The sequence below is a fragment of the Podarcis vaucheri genome (genome assembly GCF_965113315.1).
Source record: "Podarcis vaucheri genome assembly, chromosome: 2".
Taxonomy (NCBI): Eukaryota; Metazoa; Chordata; class Lepidosauria; order Squamata; family Lacertidae; genus Podarcis; species Podarcis vaucheri.
Window position 1 is genome coordinate 26,893,820 of NC_138760.1, and position 26,901 is coordinate 26,920,720.

General features: G+C 41.3%; 1 protein-coding gene across 3 annotated transcripts in view; it reads right to left on the minus strand.

The window, feature by feature from the left end:
- Window positions 1-2,428: 2,428 nt before the first annotated feature.
- Window positions 2,429-26,901, minus strand: part of PITPNC1 (phosphatidylinositol transfer protein cytoplasmic 1) — a 136,239-nt gene continuing 111,766 nt past the window's right edge. For 2 of the 3 annotated variants that reach the window (XM_082212817.1, XM_082212816.1), the window contains 2 exons: window positions 19,109-19,172; window positions 2,429-9,500 (listed from right to left, as the gene is read on the minus strand). In XM_082212817.1, the coding sequence (XP_082068943.1) occupies window positions 9,241-9,500; window positions 19,109-19,172 (324 nt within the window). In that variant the 3' untranslated portion in view covers window positions 2,429-9,240. Of the gene's footprint in view, window positions 9,501-15,142; window positions 15,262-19,108; window positions 19,173-26,901 lie in introns of all 3 variants that reach the window. The other variant, XM_082212818.1, reaches the window with a different exon arrangement.

The window sequence follows — 26,901 nt, forward strand, 5'->3', positions numbered from 1 at the left end:
TAGGCATTTCCCTTTCAAACTAATGTAGCAGGCAGTTTGGCTGGCTATTGTTCCGTAACCCCGTGGCAATCGTTTTAATAGTACCTGTAGTACACAAGTGAGAACTGGAATGGGTACTTAGTGTACTGAATACAGCCGAGTGATTTTGTTGTTGTTGTAAGATTAGACTCCAGTTGGAAAATTAGTGGTGTCCTTGCAGTTATCACTGTTTTATATTGGGGGGGGGGTTGACGCTGAAGTTTGTTCCCTGTTTCTTATACGACAAAGAACTGTGTGAATGGCTCAAATAGTTTATTTGACCCTACACGACAAAATACGAATCAATACTTCGTATCATGCATCTCTATCGCCAGGAAGCTCTGCTTTTCTGCTGCGACTTCTCCTGGAGAAGGTAGATCAAGCCACTGTCACACGTTTATTCACATTGAAGTTAGACCTGTTCTACTCGGGTTTGTCTTTGCGGAGTGTTTGGAATCTACAACTTGTAGGGAATGTTTTTCAGGGACTGGAAGGAGTGGGCATCGGGAGAAGTGGGGTTGGAGACTGATTTAGAGGAAGGAACCAGTGACCTGGGGGAACCTGTAACAGCCAGGAGAAGAGAGGCAGAGACAGAAGCTGCAGGATTCGAAAGTGAAGAACAGGAGGGACAGGTCAGGCTAGTGGAGAGAGTAAAGGGCTTTCACACCTCCTCCTCCTGCCCCTACCTCTCCTGCTCCACTGTCCCCCAGGACCAGAAGAGGACTAAAATGGGAGGAGCAGAAACAGTTGCACGCAGGTGTAGTCTGGAATTAACTGTTAATGCTGGCTCCCGCTATTTTTCTAGAGTCTGCTGTACTGAATCGATTGTATGTTGAGTTTAATGATTGCGAGCCCATTTTTTGTGCCTTCTGCCCCCCAAGCAGCATATAAATGTGAGCCCCAGTAGTGGTAGTGAACCCGATGATTTAAAATCTGAAGGAGCGCCTCCACCCCCATCATTCTACCCGGACACTGAGGTCCAGCGCTGAGGGCCTTCTGGCGGTTCCCTCACTGCAAGAACTGAGGTTGCAGGGAACCAGGCAGAGGGCCTTCTCGGTAATGGCAACCACCCTGTGGAACGCCCTCCCACCAGATGTCAAAGAGAACAACAACTACCAGACTTTTAGAAGACATCTGAAGGCAGCCCTGTTTAGGGAAGATTTTAATGTTTGATGTATTACTGTATTTTAATATTTAGTTGGAAGCTCCCAGAGTGGCTGGGGAAGCCCAGCCAGATGGGCGGGGTATAAATAAATTATTATTATTATTATTATTATTATTATTATTATTATTATTATTATTATTATTATTATTATTAAAATGTGTCTCCATTTACCATCATTTTTCTGTTGCAGGTTGGCACAAAGGGTTCCAGTTCTCGATGTAAAAACAACATATTTTGCTCACACAAGCAAGCAACCGTAGGGGAGAAGCTCTAAATTAAAAGGTTTTCCCAGGAGAAACAATAGTGGTGAGTGATAAAGTTGGTGATTTACCTACAGAAAATCCCAGCTTCAGTCCCTAACATCACCAGTTTTTATAAAGCCAGGTAGCAGATGATGGGAAAGACCTGGAGAGTCTGGTCAGATTAGATAATGGGCTAGTTAAACCAACTGTATAAGAAAGCTTCACCATACACTCCAACATTCTAAACTAAGTTGAAAAATTCTTACCCTTTACAAGGGACAAAGACCAAATGGAATATAGACAACAGAACAACCTCATATGTAGTATTTCATTGTGTAAAAAAAATTGTGACTTATATTTTGATGACAGCAGAACTGAACTCATTTCCACCCCAAAGGACTCCTCATATTCCACTGATGATACATATAATATATTATAGGAAGGCTTCAGTTGTCCCAGGCCTTGTAGTGAGCAGTAACAAGGCATCTTAGGGATCAGTTTGCAGCCAGAGTGGTATAGTAATTGTCACCTCTCACAGCAACATCTTAGCCAGAACTGAGAGACAGCTAAGGGAAAATGTTCATTTATTCTGCAATGTTCAGTAAAGTTTGTGTTGTGCCACATATTTCAAGCTTCTGCAGGCTGGATTTGAAGAGGAAAACGTTAATATAAAGTATATACCGTATTTTTCGCTCTATAAGACTCACCAGATCACAAGACGCACCGAGTTTTTGGAGGAGGAAAACAAGAAAAAAATATTCTGAATCTCAGAAGCCAGAACAGCAAGAGGGGTCGCTGCGCAGTGAAAGCAGCAATCCCTCTTGCTGTTCTGGCTTCTGGGATAGCTGCGCAGCCTGCATTCGCTCCATAAGATGCACACACATTTCCCCTTACTTTTTAGGAGGAAAAAAGTGAGTCTTACAGAGCAAAAAATACGGTAAATTAACATTCTTATAAGATCTGCATCTCGTTGCACGAATTCACAGAAAGAAAACAGGCAGTCTTGGAAAGAAGATTGCTTGGTAGTTTATTTACAACAGAATGTAAGAAAAACGTGTAAAACGATAATAAATAACTGAAAAGCAACAATTAAGTGGTGTGTATGGAAACTATGATACTTGGATCCTTCTAAGCCTTGTATTGTTTTAACTCGGGCCGCTTGGTCCTCCTTTCATGGAACGAGCTTATCTAAACAATGTACGGTAACACTAAACCTATCAGCAAAAAACAATAATATACACAACATTCAAAGTCACAAGGATTGCCACAGAAGTAAAAACTTATTTCCATAAGTAACATTTAAAAATCAGAGGCTGTAATTAAAAGACCATGCTGGCCACACAAACTAGGAGGGGTTTTTTTTTTTGGGGGGGGGACAACAGTTAAGAATAGTTGTAGCTTCAAGCCTTTATTGACACATAAGACATCTAAATTAAGGCTGAATAACAGCAAGTTCCTTTTGACAAGTTCATTTATCCTCCCCTATTGCATTTACTAGCTGTAGCTGTTACAAAGTGCATATGTTTGATTTATTCTATATGACAGCATGTTTTAAAGTTTTGGTGCAGCAAACCATCCAAAGAAGTATGAGCAGAATTCAAAATTCTCAATGGGGCCTTCCTACCTTCTCCTCTCCAGCCTCCGGCACTGTCTGAAAGTACTGTTCTGAGGCTCAGGGGAACTCCAGGATACTGGATGTGGGGTTTGCATTGGGAGGAGGGAATCAGCGAAAAGCTTTTGCTCTGCTTATGACTGCTCAGATGAAAACCACAGAACACTTTTTGTACATTCTCATATTAACAAACCTCTTAAATATTCTGTTACTCAATGAAATGTCCACTAGACAGAAATCTGGTTAAGAGAAACAGATTGAAGACATCTATTCTGGAGGAGCACCACTCCAGCGGGGAGTTGTGCAGTGAATTATCTCAGGATTACAGCCTTGGAGATGATTAAGTTGCTTATTTCTGCAGGTTTACTCAAATAGGCAAGCATAATGGTACAACTAACAGGAACGATGCCTGCTCATCAAAAGGGCGCTGTTGTCTTTTATGGCAGCTCAACCTGTTACTTGGCAAATTTAACATATGCATGTATTATTTCTCCCAGCAAACAGGTAGTGTCAACAACATAGCCTTTAAGTTACTCTGACAAGGGCCCAGTGAAGGTTTCTTGATACAAATATGGGAGGTTTTAAAGATGAATGTGTATATTCTCCACATGTTGTTGCAGGAATGCTAGATTTTTTTGTACCAAGAGTGGAGCTGCTCTTACTTGAACTTTTAAGGTGTAGCTTTTAAAAAAGCATACTTCAGTTAATATTTTGCCTGAGTACAATGTCAAGATTGGAACTTTTAAGTCAACAGTTTTGGGAGTCTGTATCACAGGTAGGAGAGGTTGATTTGGAAAAAGCGGCAACGCACACCTCCTTTTTATTTCCTCTCTAGCAGTGCTTCAATGTATACAATTTGCCTGTCACAAAAAAGGCAGGGTCAACGACACCATTGCAATGCCATAGCACTTTAGTTTTGCTGTGCTGCACCACACTTTTAAAAGTGCCAACTAAAACCACATTGTTCCACAAAACAAATAATATAAACACCCACAGCTCTGTCTGCTCCTCACAATCAAACCTAAAAAATATACAAATTTGTACAAAGTAATTCAGGCAATTTAGCAGTGAAAAGTTCTTTTTGTATAAAAGACATATTAGTGCAACAAAAATATGTTAGAAATTTAATTTAGAAATTTAATTCTTGTGCTGGAAATATTTTTTTAAAGCAGTTGTCATAGCATTGGGGGGGGGAATGGAAGGAGGAAATGAAAAGTTGTTTAATATTTGATAGCCTGATCAAGGCAAAAGCAGTGAGGGAAAACAGAAAATGATTGAGGAGTCTGCCATGACCCATGAAAAGCATAGATGTAAGGATGATGTCAGTTCTCCAGAACAGATTTGTATCTGTTCTCCCCCACCGGTACAAAGACAGAAAGTAGGAGGCAGGAATGGAATGGGCTAGCCCATCATTGAGACATGCAGCGGAATTAAACTTGTGTCTTCTTCATTAAGCATCAAATTTAAATAGCATATCTAAGCTAAACGAACGCTTATAGATACAGTATTGAAGAGTGTGGAGGTAAAGCACAAGATTTCATTACTATTTTTCCGTTGCCTGCAATATTGCCTTTCTCTGTTTCAGATATGCACTATGCGGTCTGTTAAGTAACATCTTCTTGGGAGATGTTAATTCATTTACACAAATGCCTCATCTCCGCACCCCCCAGGTCAAAGTAACACAACAGGAGAAGTGAGACAGTTAAAACAAACACAACAATGCAGGGTATGGTCTTGCCCTATTGATTTGTGCGGAACATTAAAAAAAAGGAGATAGAAGGATAGCAACATTTATTTGTGGGCCTACGGAACTTGTCACAATTCAATTGGCAGTAACGCCACCTGTTTGTTAGCTACAGCCGCATGCTGATTCAGGGTAGATTTATATACAAAAGGTTTCTGATAATAAGGGAGGGTGGGAGATATCGCAACAGCCAAACAGAACAGCAGGATGTTGAGAAAGAATGAAAAAACAACGGACAATAATTGAGAGAAGGCATAAAGCTAAGTGTTAGGTGTATTCAGAACTAGTAGGTGGCGTTGTCCTTAGGTTCTTGAAGCTGTCAAACCTACGAGCTGCATTCTGTCCTCCCACCCCACTTTTCTATGACTGAAACTACTCTTCTAAAATCACCTTACTATCTACTACTTAAACAAGCCACTTAGAAGTTGGGGGGGGGGATTTAAGTCAGCTACTTTTTCCACACGCAACATCATGCTACCATGCTCGATAGAAATATATCCGCTATTTTTTCCAATGACTTAAAAGAGAAGCAACACCCTGAGGTCTGGATCTATATTTCTATTTGTTTCCGACAGAACGCGCATAATCTCACTACAAGTTTATGACACATTCACCACTTCACAAGGCCTGGTATAGCTTGGACAGTGAGTTACTAAGAACACGGCTAAAGAAAAGGGTGAAGGATTAATTGCAATTTTGGAATTAATTATATCCTTAGCCCTCAGGACAATTATGGGACAATTATGTCAGGAAATAAATGGACTCCTAATTTAAGTTGTGATATGGGGAAGCAACTTTAATTCCTGAGATTGAGGGTGATGCTACTAACAGGCCAGAAAGAATTCATCTCTTTCCCAGCTGTATGGCAATGTGCAACTGGTACTGTAATTCTCCATGGTTATTGTATTAAAAAGGACATACTCTTAAGAGTGGATCAAAAAGTTTGTTGTGCAAGCAGAAAGGCACTTCCATTTGCACAAAGGCCTCCCTGCTGATTTCCCAGTCCTGCCGCAGTCCCGTGTCTCCTCCTACACTGTTCTGCAGGGTCCCTCAACCCTTAGGAGTTGAGTTTTGGGGGAGCATAAGGGGCTGTAGTAGGAAAGAGGTGCCAGGAAGGCCCTGTTGAGTGAACCTGTAAATTCTACTTTTCCCTGAAAGAAATTTAGCATGAAAGAAGCAACTCAGGAACTGACAGACTTTTTTTTTTTTGCTTCTCTAAGAAGCATTGTAAGATCTCTACGTTGCATCATCACATTACTTTTGTGTGCTGTTGTGTGCTCCAAAACTTACTGGGTGGAGACATCTCCGTTAGCTTGTTTAGGTTAACTAAATTATACAAGATTTCACTTTCCTCTCTGAAGTCAATATGCTGCAGTCATAGGCATTATCTCCAGTTGGTCCACATATTGAAAGCTGAAACTGGGCCTCTTACACCCTTGAGCAGGCCAAAGGCTTATAGGCTGCTCCTAGCTTTCGGTGAAGAGATATAGTTATTTAGAGAATTTTTCCTCCCTTTTCAGAATTTCAGTTACATTGCAATATATTATTGTCTTGTTACAGTATTTTGAGCATGGGAGATCCTCTCCGAACTAGACATGATCTACTTGCTTTGCATGCAGTGGTAGATTCAGGGGCAGAGTACATGCTTTGCGATATCCCAGTTAAGTCTCCAGCACCTGCAGGTAGGGTGGATAATGTCCTCTGTCCAAAACCTTGGAAAGCAGTTACAGTAGACAATATTAGTAATAGACAATATTGTCTATTACTGTAGACAAACTAGATGGACCAACAGTCGGACTTAGGCAGGGCAGCCTTCCTTGTTATAGATCTGTCCCCTAGACTCCTGTCTGCTAATTACTTTCAGCTCAAGAGAGCTGCATGGGTGGTGTTCTCCCCTATCTCTGGTGGAAGAACTTCCTACGGAGTTTTTACTTCCCAGAATCCCATTTTGGGGGAATCTTAAAAACGTAATGAATCTACATGGCCTTGTTCACATCCCCAGCTATTGTTACCCATAGTTTGGTGCCGGAATGAAACAGGCCACATACTACCACTTAAAATAATCAGTTGTTTTCGTCTAGACTTGAGGAGGCCCACCGTCACAACGCTTAAGAGCCCTTGTCTAAACTGCTTACCTTTAACCAGCCTTTGCCAAGCTGGTGACCCTCCAGATGTTTTGGACTACAATTCCCATTCGTTCCAGTCAGCATAGTTATACTGGCTTGGGCTGATGCAAGTTTTAGTACAAAACATCTGGAGCTTGTTGGCAAAGGCAGCTCCAGTCTGATTAAAGAAACCAATGGCGGCACAATGATACAGTGATCACCAATCAATATGGTAGTAAACCCACTATATACTACCTTAAATCCCCAGTCAGATGTTAGCTTTGGCATCTTACCCTTAAGGTAAGGAGAATTTGGCCTGCCACCTCCCACTGTCTCCTTATAGTGACCTGCTTTCAGACTTTTCACCAGTCAGCAGCTTATCTTCTCCCTAACATATACTCTTTCTCCTCCTCCCTGCTGTTTCTTCCGGCAAGTGTTGGGAGCTACAGACAAGCAAGGCCGTGGGTAGGCTGGAAATAGCCTTTTTAAAAAGCAGACTGGATTGCCACACAATATAAAAGAGGGAGGGAGGGAAGCTAGTAAGCTGAAGAGATTGCCTCTTCTCTTTGCTTCCCTGCTGTTTTCCACATCTCTCTCTCTTTCACGGTTGTTCCCTAAAATGATGTAGCCTTATTCAGGCATTATTTCTGTACAGGAAATGTCAACATGTATACTGGGGGGGGGGGGAGCACATGCACTAGCTCTGCCCCTGCATGCACTCATCCTGCCACACTATTCCCAAACTTCTCGCATTGAGTAGAATAGGTGTGGTCTACCTGTGTTTGTGGACGCGGGTGGCGCTGTGAGTTAAACCACAAAGCCTAGGACTTGCCTATCAGAAGGTCGGCGGTTCGAATCCCCGCGATGGGGTGAGCTCCCGTTGCTCGGTCCCTGCTCCTGCCAACCTAGCAGTTCAAAAGCACGTCAAAGTGCAAGTAGATAAATAGGTACTGCTCCAGGGGGAAGGTAAACAGCGTTTCCGTGCGCTGCTCTGGTTCGCCAGAAGCGGCTTGGTCATGCTGGCCACATGACCCAGAAGCTGTACACCGGCTCCCTCGGCCAATAAAGTGAGATGAGCGCCGCAACCCCAGAGTCGACCACAATTGGACCTAATGGTCAGGGGTCCCTTTACCTTTGTTTGTATGATGGAGCAGGGTTTCTAATTTGTACTCAAGCGATCCTCCTTGAGACTTTCCCTCTTCAACACTGGAAGGCAGGGAAAAAGTGGGGTGGGTATGGGACACTGGGCTGTATGTCAGGTCACATGCACCCCAACACAGGTCATTTCCTGTTCAGGCAAGACACCTGAATAGGGCTTCTGTTTCTCACAGCTAAGGAGCAGAAAGTGGGTTGATGGCAACCCACCTTAGAATGGCATCCATCACATCAGTTACTGACCATTCTTGTCGGTCATTGGCAGAATGGGAAGCTTTATAGCCTAGAATAGCTTAACACCTGCTCACAGTGTAGCAGAAAACTGACTGCTATCTTTCATTTTTAAAAGGATTTTACATCGGGTGTCTTGTCTGGTTTCATAGGAATTCTGAGGGCTTGAAATAAATCACTGAACTATTCAATTGCTTGTGTTCCCATCTTGCTCTCTGCAACGACACTCCCAAATACCAACACAGAACAGCTATACAACAGCACACCATATAAAGGAGTCACAAATTTTGTGCAAGATACAGATAGTTCCAAGGGTCTAAAAATAAGTATAATGAATTACAACCAGCTCACTGGTTCTTTAGTTTTGAAGAGCTTAAAGTGTGCATTAGCTGCGCTCCAAATCCTGAGTTGTATTCAGTAAAACAAGAATCTGAATAATTACTGTTGGTATTCAAGTGTTTCTCAGTGAATAGCAGTTCAAAGGTTTACTTTAAGGTGCACTTGGCCTGAGAGTAAAAAGGATTTTAGAAATTGAGATATAATGGCTTGAAATGAGAAATGTCACTTGAAACTGTCCCTCAATAGTCCCTCATTCTCTCAAGATGTCCTTGCCACCTTTATTAAATCCCTATAACATCTCCAGTCATAAATACTGTTATGCTATATATGAGAATATCTTTTGTTTACTACGGTTGCTATGTAGAGACTGGCTTTTGCTTTTGCAAGCTTGTTTCGTTTTGTGTTGATAGCAACATCTGTCATATGGCTTAGAGCTGCAGTCTAGGAATCGGAGCATATGAACTATGTTCTCGCATGCACTTAGCTAACTAGTTTAAGGGACAAGCCTGATGGGGAGGGGGGAAAGGTCATACTTCCAGATCAGTAAATTTTGTTTACACAAAACAACTAACATGAGCTTTGCAAATGCTATTCTTTCAGTCATGGCTTGTCATGAAAACATGCTGGGTTTAGAGAGCTTTTTTGTCTGGATCTGGGAGGGTGAGAGTTTCTGGGGCAGATTTTTTCCGTTGCCGGTCTTTGGGAACTGATAGAAATTCAGGCGCCTCTGTAGAGAGAGGTGTAGACGGAGCACTAGAAGGAGCACTGCGGATTGAAGAAGGGAGGGAGACATTAGAGATCGATATTGCAGGAGGGAAGATCCCAATTTTCTTGTTGGTGGCTTCCTGAGTTGCTCGTTCAAATTCCCGAACTTCATCCATAGTCATGTCTTCAATGAGAAGAAAAGGAAGAAAGACAAATTAATGTTAGAACCACTGCACATGTTTGTTCCAGGCTTTTAAAAGATGCAAGTCCGCATGACCATTGTTATTCCAGTGCATTAGAACTCGAAAGGGAAGGGAAGCTATTGCCAGGGAATTTCACAACTGGCCACTGCAATTTCAGGAGGCACATTTCAGGTACTGTTCGTATCATTCTTGGAGCTGCCGACACTGAAAAGTAATTCCTCACATTGATACCAAAATTTAGACGTATGTTTCTATGAATTTTGGGCAATTCCATTGTTTATATTCTTGTGTGTCCTTGCTCCAACATGGGCAGAATTCACATATAAATGGAAGATGCAGCAGGCTTCGAATTCTAGCCCAGCGCAAGCAAACCATTGCTTCTTTAATAGCTATTTCCCTCTAGTGAACTGATGTTAAAATGTTATTTTTGCAAATAGAGGCTCAAGATAGGCCTTGATGGTTACTTTATAAAAACAACTGATCATGTGAACATCATAGATACACTACACTGAATAGCATGCTATCTTCAACTCTAAGTTTCTATATTATCAGCTAAGCTTTGTAACTGAACCATTTTTATTTGCGTGACACACTGTATCTATTAGATTATTTCCAAAGAACATGTCATTTACGATACATAGAACACAATATTTTATCAATTATTTTTTACTTAATAGGTGCAGACTTCATTAAAGTCAGTTGGAAAGCTGGTGATTTTAAAAGGAGAATATAAATCACTTCATTTATTGCTCCAGCTGTATACGGATTGTACCACTTCAAACTGGAGGTGGAAGCTCACGAGATTAAAAACTTTTTCATATAAAACTGGCCTCCACCAAATGCCATAGATTCCAAGGAGAACAATTTTAGCAGATCATGCTAATCTTCACACTGAAGTAGTAGGTGAGTCGCCACCAGCTTGGGCCCATTTTCAGTATCTCAACTATCTCATAAGCACTAGGCTTAGGTAATGTTGTTGTTGTTGTTGTTGTTGTTGTTGTTGTTGTTACCTTCCTTTTCTAAAGGGCATGAAAGTGTCTCTCTATACATTGCCCTGTACACAGCATATTCATAAAAAAAATTAATTAGATCACGACCACCAAAAAGAAGCTGAGATTATTATCAATGAAACAACGAGAATCCTCTTCCATCTCTGTTTAAGTTTGTTCCTTAATGGATTGTTAAAAAACACTCAAACCAAGGTAATACAGAGTTCAAAGGAAACTTGGAAGTCCATCTGGTCTAGCCAGTTACATGGTAAATAATCTCAGTGACAACAGATGATTCATTTGAGACCTGCTTTAAGGGTGCTTCCAGAGAGGGGCGATATACTGCCAGTGGATTGTTCAGGTTTGATTTTCCCATGTGCGCAATTGGCAAATGAGCTTTCACAAGTTCCCTTTTTTTCATTAGCGACTATTCCTTGCTAGTCTACCACTTGCAATCCGCACCAGCAGACAGATTTTGATGGAACACTGTCTGGAGGTTTTCACTGCCCCATTCACCAGCATATCTGCCCATGGACATCCAGGAAATTAAAATCCCAGGAACAGCACAAGAGCAAATGTTACCAGCTTTAGTTAGCATGTTTCACAATGGACAACATGGAGAGTTATGTGTGTAGAATCATAGACTTGTAGAGTTGGAAGGACCCCAAGAGTCATCTAGTCCAAACCCCGGCAACGCAGGAATCTCAGCTAAAGAATTGATGACCCTCCAACCTCTGCTTAAAAACCTCCAAGGAAGGAGGTGAATCCATTTCTATTTGGTTATATTTATTTTTTAACACACAGGCTCATATCATTTGGGATGCTGTAAATAAAATGGCTAGGGACGCGGGTGGCACTGTGGTCTAAACCACTGAGCCTCTTGGGCTTGCCGATCAGGTTGGCAGTTTGAATCCCCGCAGTGGGGTGAGCTCCCGCTGCTCAGTCCCAGCTCCTGCCAACCTAGCAGTTCAAAAGCACGCCAAAAAGTGCAAGTAGATAAATAGGTACCGCTCCAGCGGGAAGGTAAATGGCATTTCCGTGAACTGCTCTGCTTTGCTGTGGTGGAGGAAGGGAAAGGAATTTGTTAGCCGCTTTGAGACTCCTTAGGGTAGTGATAAAGCAGGATATCAAATCCAAACTCCTCCTCCTCCTCCTCTTCTTCTTCTTCTTCTTCTTCTTCTTCTTCAGTTTTGCTGGCCACATGACCTGGAAAAACTGTCTGTGGACAAACGCCGGCTCTCTCAGCCTGTAAAGCAAGATGAGCACTGCAACCCCAGAGTCGTCTGCGACTGGACTTAACTGTCAGGGGTCCTTTACCTTTACCTTTTTAAACAAAATGGCTAGGCTAGGAAGGAGAAGTGCATTGCTAAACAGTATCCACTGAAACATCACCACACCTATGACAAACCAACCACCAGACCAAATGTACTAATGAGCTTCTACACCAGCAGTATTTGCATACAGTGGTACCTCAGGTTAAGTACTTAATTTGTTCCAGAGGTCCATTCTTAACCTGAAACTGTTCTTAACCTGAAGCACCACTTTAGCTAATGGGGCTTCCCGGTGCCGCCACGCTGCTGGAACACAATTTCTGTTCTCGTCCTGAAGCAAAGTTCTTAACCTGAAGCGCTATTTCTGGGTTAGCGGAGTCTGTAACCTGAAGCGTATGTAACCTGAGGTACCACTGCATATATATTTTACTTGTTGGATATTCCACACTAAAGTGGAAGCCAGATTAAATGTAAAAAAGGAAAAGGGAAAAAAATATGAGCTGGAATTTTGATGATGTCATAAGGGCACTGGGGAAAACCCAAACATGCACATGAGCAGCACCAATTCCACAATAAACCCTTGTCTGGAAACACCCTAAGTTAGAAGAATCTGTGTTTGAGAAAACATTCCAGTCTTGTTTTCATTCCAGTGATGAACCTGTTAAGAATCCAGCTGGTGAGATCAAACCTAAAGGAATTACACTGCTGAAAAAAATGGCTGATGCCAAGCACGTGCAACCAGGCCATGGAACATGTCCTTCTTTTCACAGTGAAAGGCTTTGGGTTTTCATTCACAAATTAATCAAATATCAGTTAGGCACTGCTGCACAATTCCACCAGAGGGCAGAATCACTTCACCGTAAATAAAGTTTTCCCTCCTAGAAAATTCCAAAGCACAATTCTTTCTGGTTATTTCCCCTCTACCGATACAAAATTCAAGATGGGTTCAGCAAAAGGTCATCTGAGATTTGCATGCCTCAAATCCAGGTTGCTGTTTTGAATACTAGCAAAGGGTTTGTTTATTCAATGCAAAACCCAGCTTGTTTTAAGTTTCAGCTTTTCTTCAATGAAATGGGACTCACATGAAGGAAACTCAGAGCTTGCCCACATTTGAGCATTGTGCAGCGGTCAATCCACTAAAATTAGACCAGACTAGGCCATATCCACACATATCTGAATTTGAATATGAGGAGCAATTCATTCTTTTTATTCATACCAGTGGTCACTCCCTTTTGTGTTTGCCCTCACCTTCTAATTTTATTCTATTGATTATATTATGTCAATTAAGTACCAGGGCACAGATAGCTGCATGCACACCTCTCTCTTTTTAATTCCCCCCACCCAGGAAATGTGCATAAGCACAAAGGCAATTGTAAATGCTCAGCACATACCTTTATTTAGTGCAAATCTGAGGGATCAAAAGAAAAAAACAAAGCTACACTCCTCTGTCCAGGAGCATGCTAGACATGTTAGTTATTAGCATGCTGGAAAAGAAACAAAAGCAATTCTAAATTCTCAGCGCACAGTTTTCAGATTGCTGCACAGTTATCTGGTGCAGAATTTTTTTTATGTGGTGTGTGCAGTTTTCTGGTTTTGTGCACATCTGATGGATCAATATCTATATCTATATCTATATCTATATATCTATATAGATATATCTTTATATTATGGCTATGTTCCTCCTGGTAGCATGGCGAGAAAATAAATGAAAGCACTGACGAAATAGTGGCCATGGAAAGAGGAGTGGCAGAAAGTAATGACTGATCCACTCTGCCCAAACCACCAAAACAAATTGTCTGCAACCCCAAATGGAGTGGTAGGGAACCTGGTTTCCCCCACCTTACTGGATTAACCCCAGATCTGGTAAAGCTGAAATTACAGGAGAAAAGCATTGAGATTGGTGTTGTTTGAGGGTAATGGCATGTAGATTATGGAAATTTAAATGGGAATGCAAGCACACAATAAACTCCAGTGTGGACAAGCCGGAAGAGAAGCTGAAACAGGGTACAACCCCCCCCCCCAAATTAATTATACGTACCACTGTTCCCAAGCAAAAGCTCTTTTGAAAAGACCTGTTTATAGTCAAATGCCTCAAGGCCTATCAGCAGGCTAGACAACCTTCTAATTAACTTTAGCTACTCATCACTTCTATGGGAAGGATATTGGTAAAAGACTAGGAGAGTGCAGATTGCACTGGTATCAATATTATGAGGCTGCTAGAATCACTTGATATTAATGGCAAAACTGACACCCAAACACATGATCGGCAAAAGGCAGCAGAGTGGGAATTGAAGATCGTAACAGTTGAGAGCGGTGCTGAGCAACTACACCGTGCTATAATTCACACTGTCAATTGGGTCACTGATGGGAGTAGGCATTCGTTTGCCTGTTTCTCAAAGAAAGTATTTTACTCACTTGAGATAATTGCCCCAGCTCTGCTCTCTTCCATTTGCTGTTTGATTCATGAGCATTCACGTGGCTTTGAATCAATCAAACCAAAGCTCAGCACTCCGCTCAGGAGATCTCTCGTGCCCAAACTTCCCCAATAATTTCAGTGGATGCAGACCATCCTTGCGCACAAAAACATAGCCAGTCTGTTCTGGAGGAAAGTCCTGGCTCTGCGTTGCCTGATTCTGATCTAACAGACCACCAACTTTGGTGGAAAGCACAGGGAACTTGGATGTAAATCTGCCACCTGGTGCGCCCAATTGACTCTAACCTGACAATTTCATTTTCCACTGGAAGTAGATATCTACATCTGAAGTTAAAACAGGCATACCCCAAAACAGGAGTTGCAACACAGATCTCCCCAGACTGTAAGCCTGGCTTCACACTGTGTTCACAATACCAGGGACAGATGTAACAAACAAAGCAAACGCTGAGTCAGTTCACGGCCATGTGCGCCTTTTCAAAAGAGTGCAGTATTTGTTCAGGTGAACATTGGTTTGTTGCCTGCATTAAAACACACACATGCAACAGTCCATTTTTTGAAAACATGGGGGGAAAGATGCTTCGAAGAGGGAGCGAGAAGTGGTCTTGTGGCATCATAGGGAGTTAAACAACCAGGGCTGTGCATAGCAGTCTCAGAACTCGATTTTTAAGATAAGGTTGTACATTTGGGGGTGGGCAAATGCGCTGAGGATATTTTTACAGCAGGCTCACCACTCAAATTTTATCTGAGTCTTATGTTGACCCTTCTAATTCTCCACTGGGAAAATGGCGCAAAGAAGGAAATCAAGGTGAGCCTTTGCACTGATGAATTCTGCTTCCACAGAAATCATTGTCATACAAAATCTGACCACTTGTGTTCTTTCCTTTTTGCTCTGGCAGAGGGTGGGCAATATTTTTAAAGAGGCTACATACACTTCCTTTGGCATGGCTCTCTATTTCACCCACAGGAGATGAATGTTGATCGCAAACTTTAATGTTGGTTTTTTCATGCATATTTTTCTCATATTCTCGAACATCCTCCATAGTCATATCTGAAAAAAGTTCAAGATGTTGGGTTGTTTTCTCTATTAATTCAATCCAGGCTTGAATGAAAGGGAAGAGTCTAGGGAGAATTATCTTTCTAGCAAAAGCCAAAAAGCAGAAGCCGGCTAGCTTTATGAGGATTCATGATAAAGATTGTTAAGTTAAACCAGCCAAGGAAGGTATAAGAAGGTTGAGTTAAGGGATAATTGCAGAATGGGGGTGCTTGGAAGCTGGGATGTTTCTGTCAAGTGAGGTTGGCAGGAAGGTGTGGGGTGGCAGGCTTTGCTAGAGGCAAACATCTTCTAAAATAAATTTAGAAGATTTCCTGGAAAAAAGAGGAAGGATTAAGGAACAGCACGAGAGTTTACTTACCTTGTCAGAGACCTGCCAGGAAAACTCTACATTATGTATAATGACACACGATTTACAAAAAAAAAAGGAGCTTCATTGTTTTAACACTAAACAGCTCAGCTTTGAGAGATTATGTGTTTTTGGATTTCGACAATTTGTATAGTGCCTAATCATAGCCAACCCTACGCAGTGTAGTGAAGGACTGCAGAAAGTACCTATGAATAGTGAAAGGATTCAAACACTTTGAAAGGTAAATCCAAATAAACATTTGCTTTGTAGAGCTACCCAAGAAAGTGATACGCAAACCGGATCCACTAGGACGTGTGTATACTTCAGGCATTTCAAAGTTTTGCAAGAGCTCCACTGTGAAGTGGCTACCTTCACAAATTTTACATTATACTACAGGGGTAGGCAGACTTCAGCCTTGTTGGATGTACTTTGTAATTTTATTAGATACCCCCCCAACAAAATATCTGCCAATGACACCCAGCAGTGAAGGACTCACAATTAGATTTTTTGAAGGGGGTGATTGTGAGCACACTCTGAGCCCTGGAATTGGATTTCAGTACCAGAAATGAACTGAACTCACAGTCCTTTCATACAAATACTCCTGATTAGCTTTGTTCATTTCAGTGGCCTACTTCAGGTGACAAAATTCATTTTGGTGTTTCTATTTTTTTTTTTAATAAAAAAAATGGGTATAAGAAACCATTGCTGATGTAGTGCCAATTAATCAGAGATCTACAGTGTAGAATGTAGTCGTAACAATACGTTGTATCACCACTGGCATGAGTCATGGATTATCATATTTTAATATTAGTGTACTTAGAATGAAGGAGCATTAAAGCGTTGATCAAAGAAGCTTATAAGCAATGAAAATGGCACGATCAAAAGCACTTTAGCCGGGCAAAGTACATGCTCTTCATTAGCAGCACTTCAGTTAATAATGAAATACTGTTGTCTTATAGCAATGTTAATTGCATATTAAGATGAAACCCTAAGCTTATTTATCTGGAAGTAAAAACCGTTGAAATAATGAAAATACTTCCAAATGAACAAGTTTAGGATTGAGGTTTAGAAGGTAGTGCAACAACAAAATCCACATTTTTAGAATAAGCAAAATCCCAATGCATTGGCCGACTGAATGCTTGATACCATTGACTGATATACACCTTATAAATATCTAGCTTTAAACATATAAGAAATATTGAGCTATGGTGACCAATTAATCATTACTTGAAAGGAAGCTTTCCTTTATTTTACTTCTGCAGCAAAATTTTAAAAAGCTCCAAGCATTTAAAACATGCCAATTATTTAAAATAATTTGCCATTATCCTGCACCAACAGTTTGGGCACAGGTTTGCTGGAGAAGTTGTTGTTGTTGTTGTTGTTGTTGTTGTTGTTGTTGTTGTTGTTGTTATTAAAATTTGTATACTGCCCTTCATCTGAAGATCACACAACATAAAAATACAAAATGAATACAACAGAAGGCTATTCACTCACTGCCGTGCTCCTGGTTCCAAAAGGATGTGTATATTTTATTGTATTTTGGAGGGGCAACGTTCCCCTTATGCCAGGATGCCACGAGCATCCTATTCTGCTTCAGCAGCATGCTGTACAAAGTTTATGAAGAGAAGGGAAACCTATGAAAAATAAATGTTTGGGGGCATGCTTTGAGAGTGAATGTGCAATAAAATGGACATAAAGTGGCATGATGTTGCTGCAGGAAGTGGGTGGCTTTGCACTACATATCACAGTGCTTCTGTGGATAAGAACTTATTCGTGAATTAAAGTTATGTTTTCATCCATGAAAGCTGTTCTAGACCTTCCTGAGCGTTATTCAATAGATGCAGACAGGCAAACCACACCTATCGCAGTGGCTCTGGGATTTTTTCTGGGGGTCTGGTTTCATCTGCATGAAGCACTATAAAAACTTAGAAACTGAGTTTATCTACTGTGGGTGATGACTACAACACTGTCCCAAGTGCCTAAAAATCTGTCAGATGTGCACAAAGCTGTGAGAAAGGGTTGACAAAATCCCCTTACAGTGCCAGTCTAATATTAGGTGCAGGGCCAAGAGAGTGCCTGAATTCAGGTTAACTGCACCATTCCTCAACCCATTTTCCTAAGAATTGATCCTGCATAGCAGTTCCTTCTCGCAGTGTTACTCTCACATTGAATGCCTGTGCAGATGCTAACTTGTAGAACTGTACCAATGAATGCTTCACCTAAACCTGTAGAATAATTCTGTTTTCCTTTCTGAAAACATTAACATTATATTCATAATGAAAACATTATTATTGTATTAATAACATGGTGACATATGGAAAATGAAGCAAGCTGAAATACCTGAAATTGCTTACATTGGGAAACAGTTTTACATAGCTCAGATGGAACGGTGGGACAACATGGTTTAAAATAATTGTTTAGAAACAGGGAGCTGCAAAATTAACTTGATTTGTTGTTTTTTTCTTCATAGAGGAAATGTTCTCAAGGCATAGGATGGACAGCTAGGGTTGGACTAGTTCTAATAACCCTTCACCTTTCTATCTTTGTGTTAATTACCCGAAGAAGGCTGACAGCACTAATCCTCTTTCTGACACTTACTTTTCCTTTGATCAAGTCACCTAATCATGCCTGTTCACTTTTCCATCTGTAAAATGCAGATAATAATCCTTATTTCACAGACTGCTAGGGTGATTAACGTGTGAACTGTGCTTTGAAGATTGAACTTGTTAAGCTCTATTGTTGTCCAACCCCCTTCTAGATATTTGCAGTAGTTTGGGGAGTGATTCAGTTGTATACTTATCTTTCTGTAGCTTACTTGCCATTTTTTATTTTTAACCAAAACTCTGTAGGCTTACTTGCATTTCATTGGGTAAACCTGAAAATGAAGGTCTTAGGACAGCTTTACACAAGACTATCACCCAAAATGAATATACACATAATGTATATCCACATTAGCAGGTGACAAATGCATATCATGAGTGATATCCAATATTAGTTGAATTTGGGGTAGATTCCTTAAAATTAATGGACTTAAGTAACTTTTAAGCCTATTCACATAATGCCAAATTATCTCTATTTCCTTATGTATGAATGTTTTTAAATAATACGGAACACACATTGCTGCAAAATTGTAACCACAACTGTCAATTCTGTATACATTCCAAGTAACAAAAAGTGGCTGGATTAGAACCACACTCTTTAAATTTTAAAGAGCATGCCCTGGTCCCTTAAACACATTGGCTATGAAGGATACATTCTGTGTGAGCTCTGTATAAGGCTGCAATCCCATACCTGGGAATAAGCCCCACTGAACACAGTGAAATTTACATCTCACTAGACGTGTATAAGATTGCACCGAAAGAAATGCAAAATCTGTCCTTTGTGATGGCTGCCTTAACAAGACTACCAGAGCAGAAAAAAAGCATTGCATGCAGTTAATAAGGCCTTAGATAATCCGTTTGCCCATGTGAGTTTATTTTTGAAAACATGACTTACCATACCACTCATCCACCCATGTAAAAGCCTGTCGGTGGCCAATCAGCAATATATCTCTGACCACCTGTAAATCAGAACAAGGGTTAAAGACATCTCTGACAACAAACAAACAAACAAACAAACAAACAAACAAACAAACAGGAATTGCATCATACCAGAGGTATGCACTAGATTGGAGGTGGGGAACATTTGGCTCTCTAGATATTGCTGGCCTGCTACCCACTTCACCCCTGAACATTGACATTGATGGCGGAGCTGATGTGAGTTGGAGTCCAACAACATCTGGTGGGCCGCAGGTACCCCCCCAACATGTTATGCTGCTGCTGAAAGAACTGCACTGGGTTTGATGACCTCCCGAGCTAAATTCAAGTTACTGTTTCTGGTGAATACAGTTTGGGACCAGGCTAAGTAAAAGAACCGACCACCCCTTATACACCCATTGATCACTGTGCTCTGCAGGAGAGGAACACCTGCATATATCATCTTGTTAGATCTGTTCTGTACAATATAGGAATTTGCCTTTCAGCGTGGCAGCACCTACCTTTTGAAACTTCCTCCCATTACACATCAGATAGTCTCCTCTCCTTTGCCTTACTGATGCCTACTGAAGACCTTCCTTTTTCAACAAGCCTTTTAAAATGAGAATCTTTTATCCCAGTTTTTATCTATCTTGGAATGAAGTTAACAATCAAAACAATTAAAGGGGATTACATGTAGGCAATGACCACCTAGTGTGTGTCCAACTGGTGCACGGCCACTGACACACGGGTCCTTTTGGACCTGGAAGAGGGCAGAATGGTGGCCGGGAGCGGAACCCCCATGTAAAATGGTCACCACCCATATATGCAAACATTTCCACATATCAAAACAAAATTATGCTAAAAATAATTATTTTACTGTAAAATCACTTCAATATATTTTATGGGAAGTGATGTTATAAATTGATAACTTAATGCATAAAATAGATCTAACACCATCCAAATGGAGCCTCCATGCCAATCTAAACACAATGACACATAAAAAATATGGTTTCCCTGTTTCCCAAATATAAGCAGAAAAGTCACTGCTAATTTTGTAATACCACCTTGCCAACAAAGGTCCGTATCGTTAAAGCTATGGTTTTCCCAGTAGTGATGTATGGAAGTGAGAGCTGGACCATAAAGAAGGCTGATCGCCGAAGAATTGATGCTTTTGAATTATGGTGCTGGAGGAGACTCTTGAGAGTCCCATGGACTGCAAGAAGATCAAGCCTATCCATTCTGAAGGAAATCAGCCCTGAGTGCTCACTGGAAGGACAGATCCTGAAGCTGAGGCTCCAATACTTTGGCTACCTCATGAGAAGAGAAGACTCCCTGGAAAAGACCCTGATGTTGGGAAAGATGGAGGGCACAAGGAGAAGGGGACGACAGAGGACGAGATGGTTGGACAGTGTTCTCGAAGCTACCAGCATGACGTTGACCAAACTGCGGGAGGCAGTGGAAGACAGGAGTGCCTGGCGTGCTCTGGTCCATGGGGTCACGAAGAGTCGGACACGACTAAACAACAACAATTCTGTAATGCCCATTTGTTGAAAGGTGCACATACAAACAGTGCAACAAAAACTGTGCCAGGCAGCAGAAACACCAGTCAGACAGATTTGTGATGACACAAGTAGGAAGAGGTGCAACAAATACCCAGATTTTCAGCAGCTGGGCTAATGATATGCACATGGCTTTGATTTTAAAACCGATTATGTCCATTCCATATATGAAAGGCCAGTGCCCTTCAAAAATTATATCCTATCCCAAGTGTTGTGCATTTCCCAGGGGAAAGAAAAGTAGAACAACCTGTACCTTAGGGAAACAGAATTACAGTGTGCACCATAAAGAGATGATTTACTAAACTTTTCTATCTGTAGCAAAATGATCCCACCAAGCAAGTACAAAGGAGAAACAGCACAGAGAGAATACCTATTGGGGAGTTATTTTCCCCTTTTGTCATGCACAGTTAGGAGAGACTCTGCAGTTAAACTCCTGATACACTATCTATTTATTTTATTTAAGTTTCACACAAACTGTTTTAAATACTACAACAAATTTACAAAATAAAGGACACTGAAATGTATAATTTCTTCACCTATTTCTATGTTGTATTCTGCAGTTTTGATCCATGCAGAGAGTAGTGAGGACACTGAAAAACATTCAGACTCAGTTCTGAATTCTGGGCCTGAAGGGCAAAAAGATTACAGACTAGCATCAAGGATATAAAGCTTGAGGCAGAAATCAACCCAGTGTGGTTTAGTGGTTAGAATGTGGTGCCTTCCAGACGGTGTCAGATTACATTCCCATCATCACTGACCATTGGTAATGCTGGCTAAGGATTCTGGAAGTTGGAGTCCAATAAAATCTGGAGGCCACCATGTTGGCTAAACCTGGGTTAGAAAGGTTTAATTCAGGGGGAATTCAGGATCAAATTTCTACCCAGCCATAAAGCTCACTGGGTGACCTTGGGCCTGTCAGTATTTCTCTACCTAACCTACTTCACAGAGGAGATATTGCTACTTCTACTAAAGTTTGGAAGACAACTCACTACCTTGATTCTAAGCCCAATAACTGAGCATGGATGGGATTTGGGGTCTTGAATTTGTAAAGGATTGCTAAAGATGTGGCTTGCAGCTAGAACTTTCCCCAATGAGCTGTGCCAGCCTACTTTGGTAGCTCTCGTTGATTATAACCTAAGGGAGATACAACATGCAAAGCTTGCATATCATGTGCAATTTGAAAGTGAAGATCAACTCTGTGCTGCTAGGTTGGGGGTGGGGAGATTATTCCTGACCTTGCATGAAAATAGATGGAATTGAGGATATGGCACGATGCCATTTCTTGCTACATGACTCATAAACCTACAACATGCACAACTTTCTGTCTTTTTGAATTCCAGGAACATCCTGAAGTCTGAAATAGTCAGCATCTCCCACCATCGCCCAGTATGCTTGGATCAAATCTCCATGGGAAAGATAAGCTTTTAGCCAAATCAGTTGGCTACATGCAGCACTGTGCTAAAGGTTCTTCTTTTTTCAAACAATACATATTTCTGCTTAAAAATAAAAACTACATACAGGGAATGACCATTGTGTGTGTGTTCAAAGCACACAGGACTGCATGCATGAGCCATTTTTCGACCTGGAAGAGGGAGGAATGGGGCAGACTTATGCATGCTCTGCTAATGCGCATGGTGACCTAGAATGTGCCAATTTCTTTAGCGTTATTTCTGCTTTTATTTATTTATTGTTGTGGGGAAGTGTAAAACTTCTAGTCTAGCCACAACTCACTGCAGATCACCCTCTTCAAAAAGCAGGTCAGAGACTTTATAAGGAATACAGGATAGGTTCAAAGCTGACGGGAGCAAATTCCAAGGTCTTTTAAATGAGGAAGAACTATTCATTACAACTGTCAATTTATTATCTGGACACTTTGAGCATGCCCTAGGATGCCAAGCATCCAAAGAGGAAGTATTTTCATTCAATGAAAATGAGGAACATTCACTTTCTAATATTACTCTTACAGATTCCACATCCCATGTTATAATCTGCAATGGTTCCTTTCCTACTTTGTTCTTCTTTGCCTGTTTTAGACCTTGAACCGAAGATAAACAAAAATGTGCAGAATTTTGAGTACATAAGTTACAAGCAGCCTCACATGAGCAAGTATATACATAGTTCAAGGGTTTGTTTCTCTCAGACACAAAAAGAAGAATGTAGGGTTGGTTACATTCTTGATGCGTAAGCTTCTTCGACAGGCTGGTTGATAGTTCTTGGGAAGAGCAGACAGGACTGATGCACAGTGGCACCAGAGACAGGGAGAAATGTGGTCCTGGAAGCAAATGTAGGTACAAAGTAGGAATCTGAAACCCGGGCCCTCCAAGGTAGGTTTCTCTGAAACACTGCCTGTTGCATGTGTTAGGCTGCCTTTGTAAGTTGAACCATTACAATCCAGTAGCCCATCTATCTGCCTCTTGCCTTTCCCTTGTAAGCTGACTGAAACACTATCAGCTGCATCCCTGCTGAGCATGCAGCTGTCAGTGGTGACTATGCGGTGTTGGGGCTGCCACCCCAGATGTTGAATGAGCAGTTCCTAGCTGCATGCCCCGCATCAGAGCATGTTGATGCCACTGGCAACTGGGCTGGACTGGGACTGACTTCCCACTCGCATTGTGCTCACTATGCCCATCTCAGCTGTGGAACTGCAGAGCATATAGCGTCTGGCGATGATTAGGCTTGGCAGGGACTTTCTTCATGGAACTTTGAATTGTCAGGCATAGCCCTACTGGCTTTAGCCCAAACGTAGCAGAGTTTTCCTGCACAGCGAAGAAGCTAGTCGAGGTGGAAATGACTAGTCAGCTAGACTCAGAATAACTATTTACAGGATTTATTAAAAGGAAAAATAAAACCAGCAGAGTTTCTGCATACAAAGCAAAGCAAATAAATCCTTTCTATCTCTCTCTCTCTTAACCATACACAGCACTTCTAACTCCTAACACACCTAACACACCCCAAACTGTGCTAGCATTTCTAGATAACAGAGTTGAGTGCTGGTCGTTAACCAATCAGAGTAAGTAGTTTCTAGGTCAAGCAGACCTTGGCTTTCTGCCAAGAGTAAATTGACACTGCCTTGAGTTAATTGTTTGAAGCCAGAATCTGCAAGTTTCCACAAAATCAATTAACAGAACTGAACACCCCCTCACAGATTCTGCTGGACAATTAACATCAAATAACACCTATGTAGGAGATTATTTTTCCAGCAAACCTAAACCCTTGCACATTAGCTTGTTCTTTATCTTTGCCAATGGTTTAGTTAATACATCTGCTACATTTTCTTCACTTGATACATAAGTACAGGTGATTATATTGTCTTGTACACAGCAACGTACATTTTGGTATTTTACAGAGATATGTTTAGAACGTGATTTGAAACCCTCTGTTTTACTTAAGGTTATACAAGCCTGATTATCAATGTAAACTTGTACTGGTTTTCCACAATTTACATTTAAATCTGCTAACAAATGCTTGAAATAAATCACCTCGTTGCACAATTCACTCAATGCGGCGTACTCTGATTCCGTTGATGACACACTTACAATGTCTTGCTTGCGTGACCGCCAGCTGATTAAAGCTCCACCGACCATTATGACTAGTCCTGTGACAGATTTTCTATCTGGCAAATTTCCCCAGTCGCTATCACAGTAGCAACTCAACATTTCGTCCTCGGAAGAATTTAATTGCAACATATAGCCAATTGTCTGTTTGAGGTATCTCAGAACTTGTTTTACCCCTTTCCAGGCATTTAGTGTGGGTTTTGAGACCAATCTACTTAATATGCCTACTGCGTAGCTAATATCAGGTCTGGACCACTGTGCTAGATACAATAAACTTCCAATTACAGAGTGATAGACATCAGGATGTTCAAATTCAGGACTCTCATCTATATGAAGTGTTTTTATGAAACCTGGATCCATAGGCACCGCTGCCCCTTTGCAATCCTGCATCCTGTATGTAGTCAGTAGTTGTTTAACTTTGTTCTGCTGACTAATTAGGCAGCTGCCATCTTGGGCCCAGCACACTTCCAACCCTAGATATGTCCTAACCGGGCCTAAGTCCTTCACTTTGAACTTACTGGACAATTGCTTGGCAAACCTTTTAGTTTGTTTATCTGTTTTGCAGGCATACAATACATCATCTACATAAATCAGACAAAACTCTTGATCACTGCCTGTACCATGTACATAAACACAATTGTCAGCTGTACTCTGCTTGAAACCAAATGACACTAAGGCCTCATGGAAGCATTTGTTCCAAGATCTTGCAGCCTGTTTAAGACCATATAGAGCTTTGTTTAATTTTAACACTCTATTGGAACCTGTCTCATAACCAGGCGGTTCGGCTAGATACAGGTCTTCTGATATTGATGCATGTAAATATGCAGTCTGGATATCAAAATGGTTTAACAGGAGTTTTCTCTTTGCTCCAAGCGTTAAAATCAGCCTTACACTGTCCCCCTTAGCAGTAGGGGAAAAAGTTTCGTCATAATCTTTTCCAGGCCTCTGAGAATATCCTTGAGCCACTAAACGAGCTTTGTATTTGTACTTTCCTGTCACCAGAGGTTTAAGTTTGTACACCCACCTGCAGCCTACAATCTTTGCCCCCTCAGGCGCTGCTACTGGTGTAAAAACCTTGTGCTCATTCAGAGAGGACATCTCTTCCTCCATTGCCTGTTTCCAGAGCTCTGCCTCCTCTTTTGGTAACTTTAACACCTCCTGAAAACTCTTGGGTTCTGCAATTACACTAAACACATTTGCAGTATCAGGAGAAAAACGCACCGGAGGCACTCCTTTGTTTTGTCTTTTAGATCTTCTGGGAGAAAATTTTTCTTCTGACCCACTTTCCTCCTCAGAACTACGACCTCTCTTTTGTTGCTTAGCAACTGGTCTCTGGCTAATTCCACTTTCTTGAGAGCTCTTATCTGAACTTTCCTCCCCCTCAGACTCTGATTCTCTATGTTTACCTTCAGAGTCATGAAGCTCCTGGGAAGGTTCAAACCAAACCTCAGTATTGGCATGTAGTCTCTCCCAGCCACTATGTTCACAAAAACTGGCATTCCTGGAGATCACAATGCCATTTGTCCCTTCAGCAAAACGGAAACCTTTTCCCAGCTCCTGGTAACCCACAAACACTAACTGTTTGGTCTTAGGATCTCCCTTCTTTCTCATTTGTTTTGGAATTAATACCCAGGCTTTTGATCCAAACACATGCAAATGGTCAATTTTAGGTTTTTTCTGAAACAATTTAAAGTACGGAGTTGTACCTATTGTTTGATGAAAGAGCCTATTTTGGAGATAACACGCGGTGAGCATGCTCTCCCCCCAATAAGACATGGGCAAATTAGCATCATCAAGCATGGCAAACATCATATTTTGTAAAGATCTGTTTTTTCGCTCTGCAACGCCATTCTCCTCTGGGGAAAAAACGTTCGTTTTCCTATGCCCAATGCCACGCTTTTGTAATCAATCTCTAAAGGCATTTGACATAAATTCGCCACCTCTGTCCGTCTGTATCCTTTTGAGTTTAATGGACAGAAATCTTTCCACAGATGCCACCCAGCCTTTAAACTTAGTGAACACGTCACCCTTATTCTTCATGGGAAAAACCCAAGAGTAACGCGTGGCGTCATCCACAATTGTTAGTGAAAAGCGCGCTCCACCCCTGCTTACAGCAAATGGACCAATTACGTCCATGTGAACCAGCTGTAGCGGTGACTCACTAACTCTATCACTTCTGGGGTAAGAGACTCTGTGGGTTTTAACCTTTTTACAAACATTACAATCAAGGTACTTGTTACAACTCTTTAAATTACCCCCAACAGCCAATTCAGACATTTTTAGTACACTTTTCCAGCAAGCATGCCCCATTTTCCTATGCAATAAGTGCACACAGTTGTCATGTATAGCTTTGTTATTCACTGCAGGCTGAGATTTACTGACTACTGCTGCAACTTGAGATCCTGCTTTAAGCCAAAACAAGCCTCCCTCTGACTTAGCAGTGCCTAAAATCTCACCAGCCTTCTTAATAATGCAACTGTCTCCTTCAAAATACACTTTAAACCCAGCTTTTAGCAAACAATCTACAGACATCAGATTGCTCCTTAATGAAGGCACACAAAGTACATTTTGCAGGCATTCACGAAGACAAGGAACAAAAACTGCACCCCCCGAAATCACTTCGGAAGTACTTCCGTCTGCTAGAGCCACCTGGCTGCGCT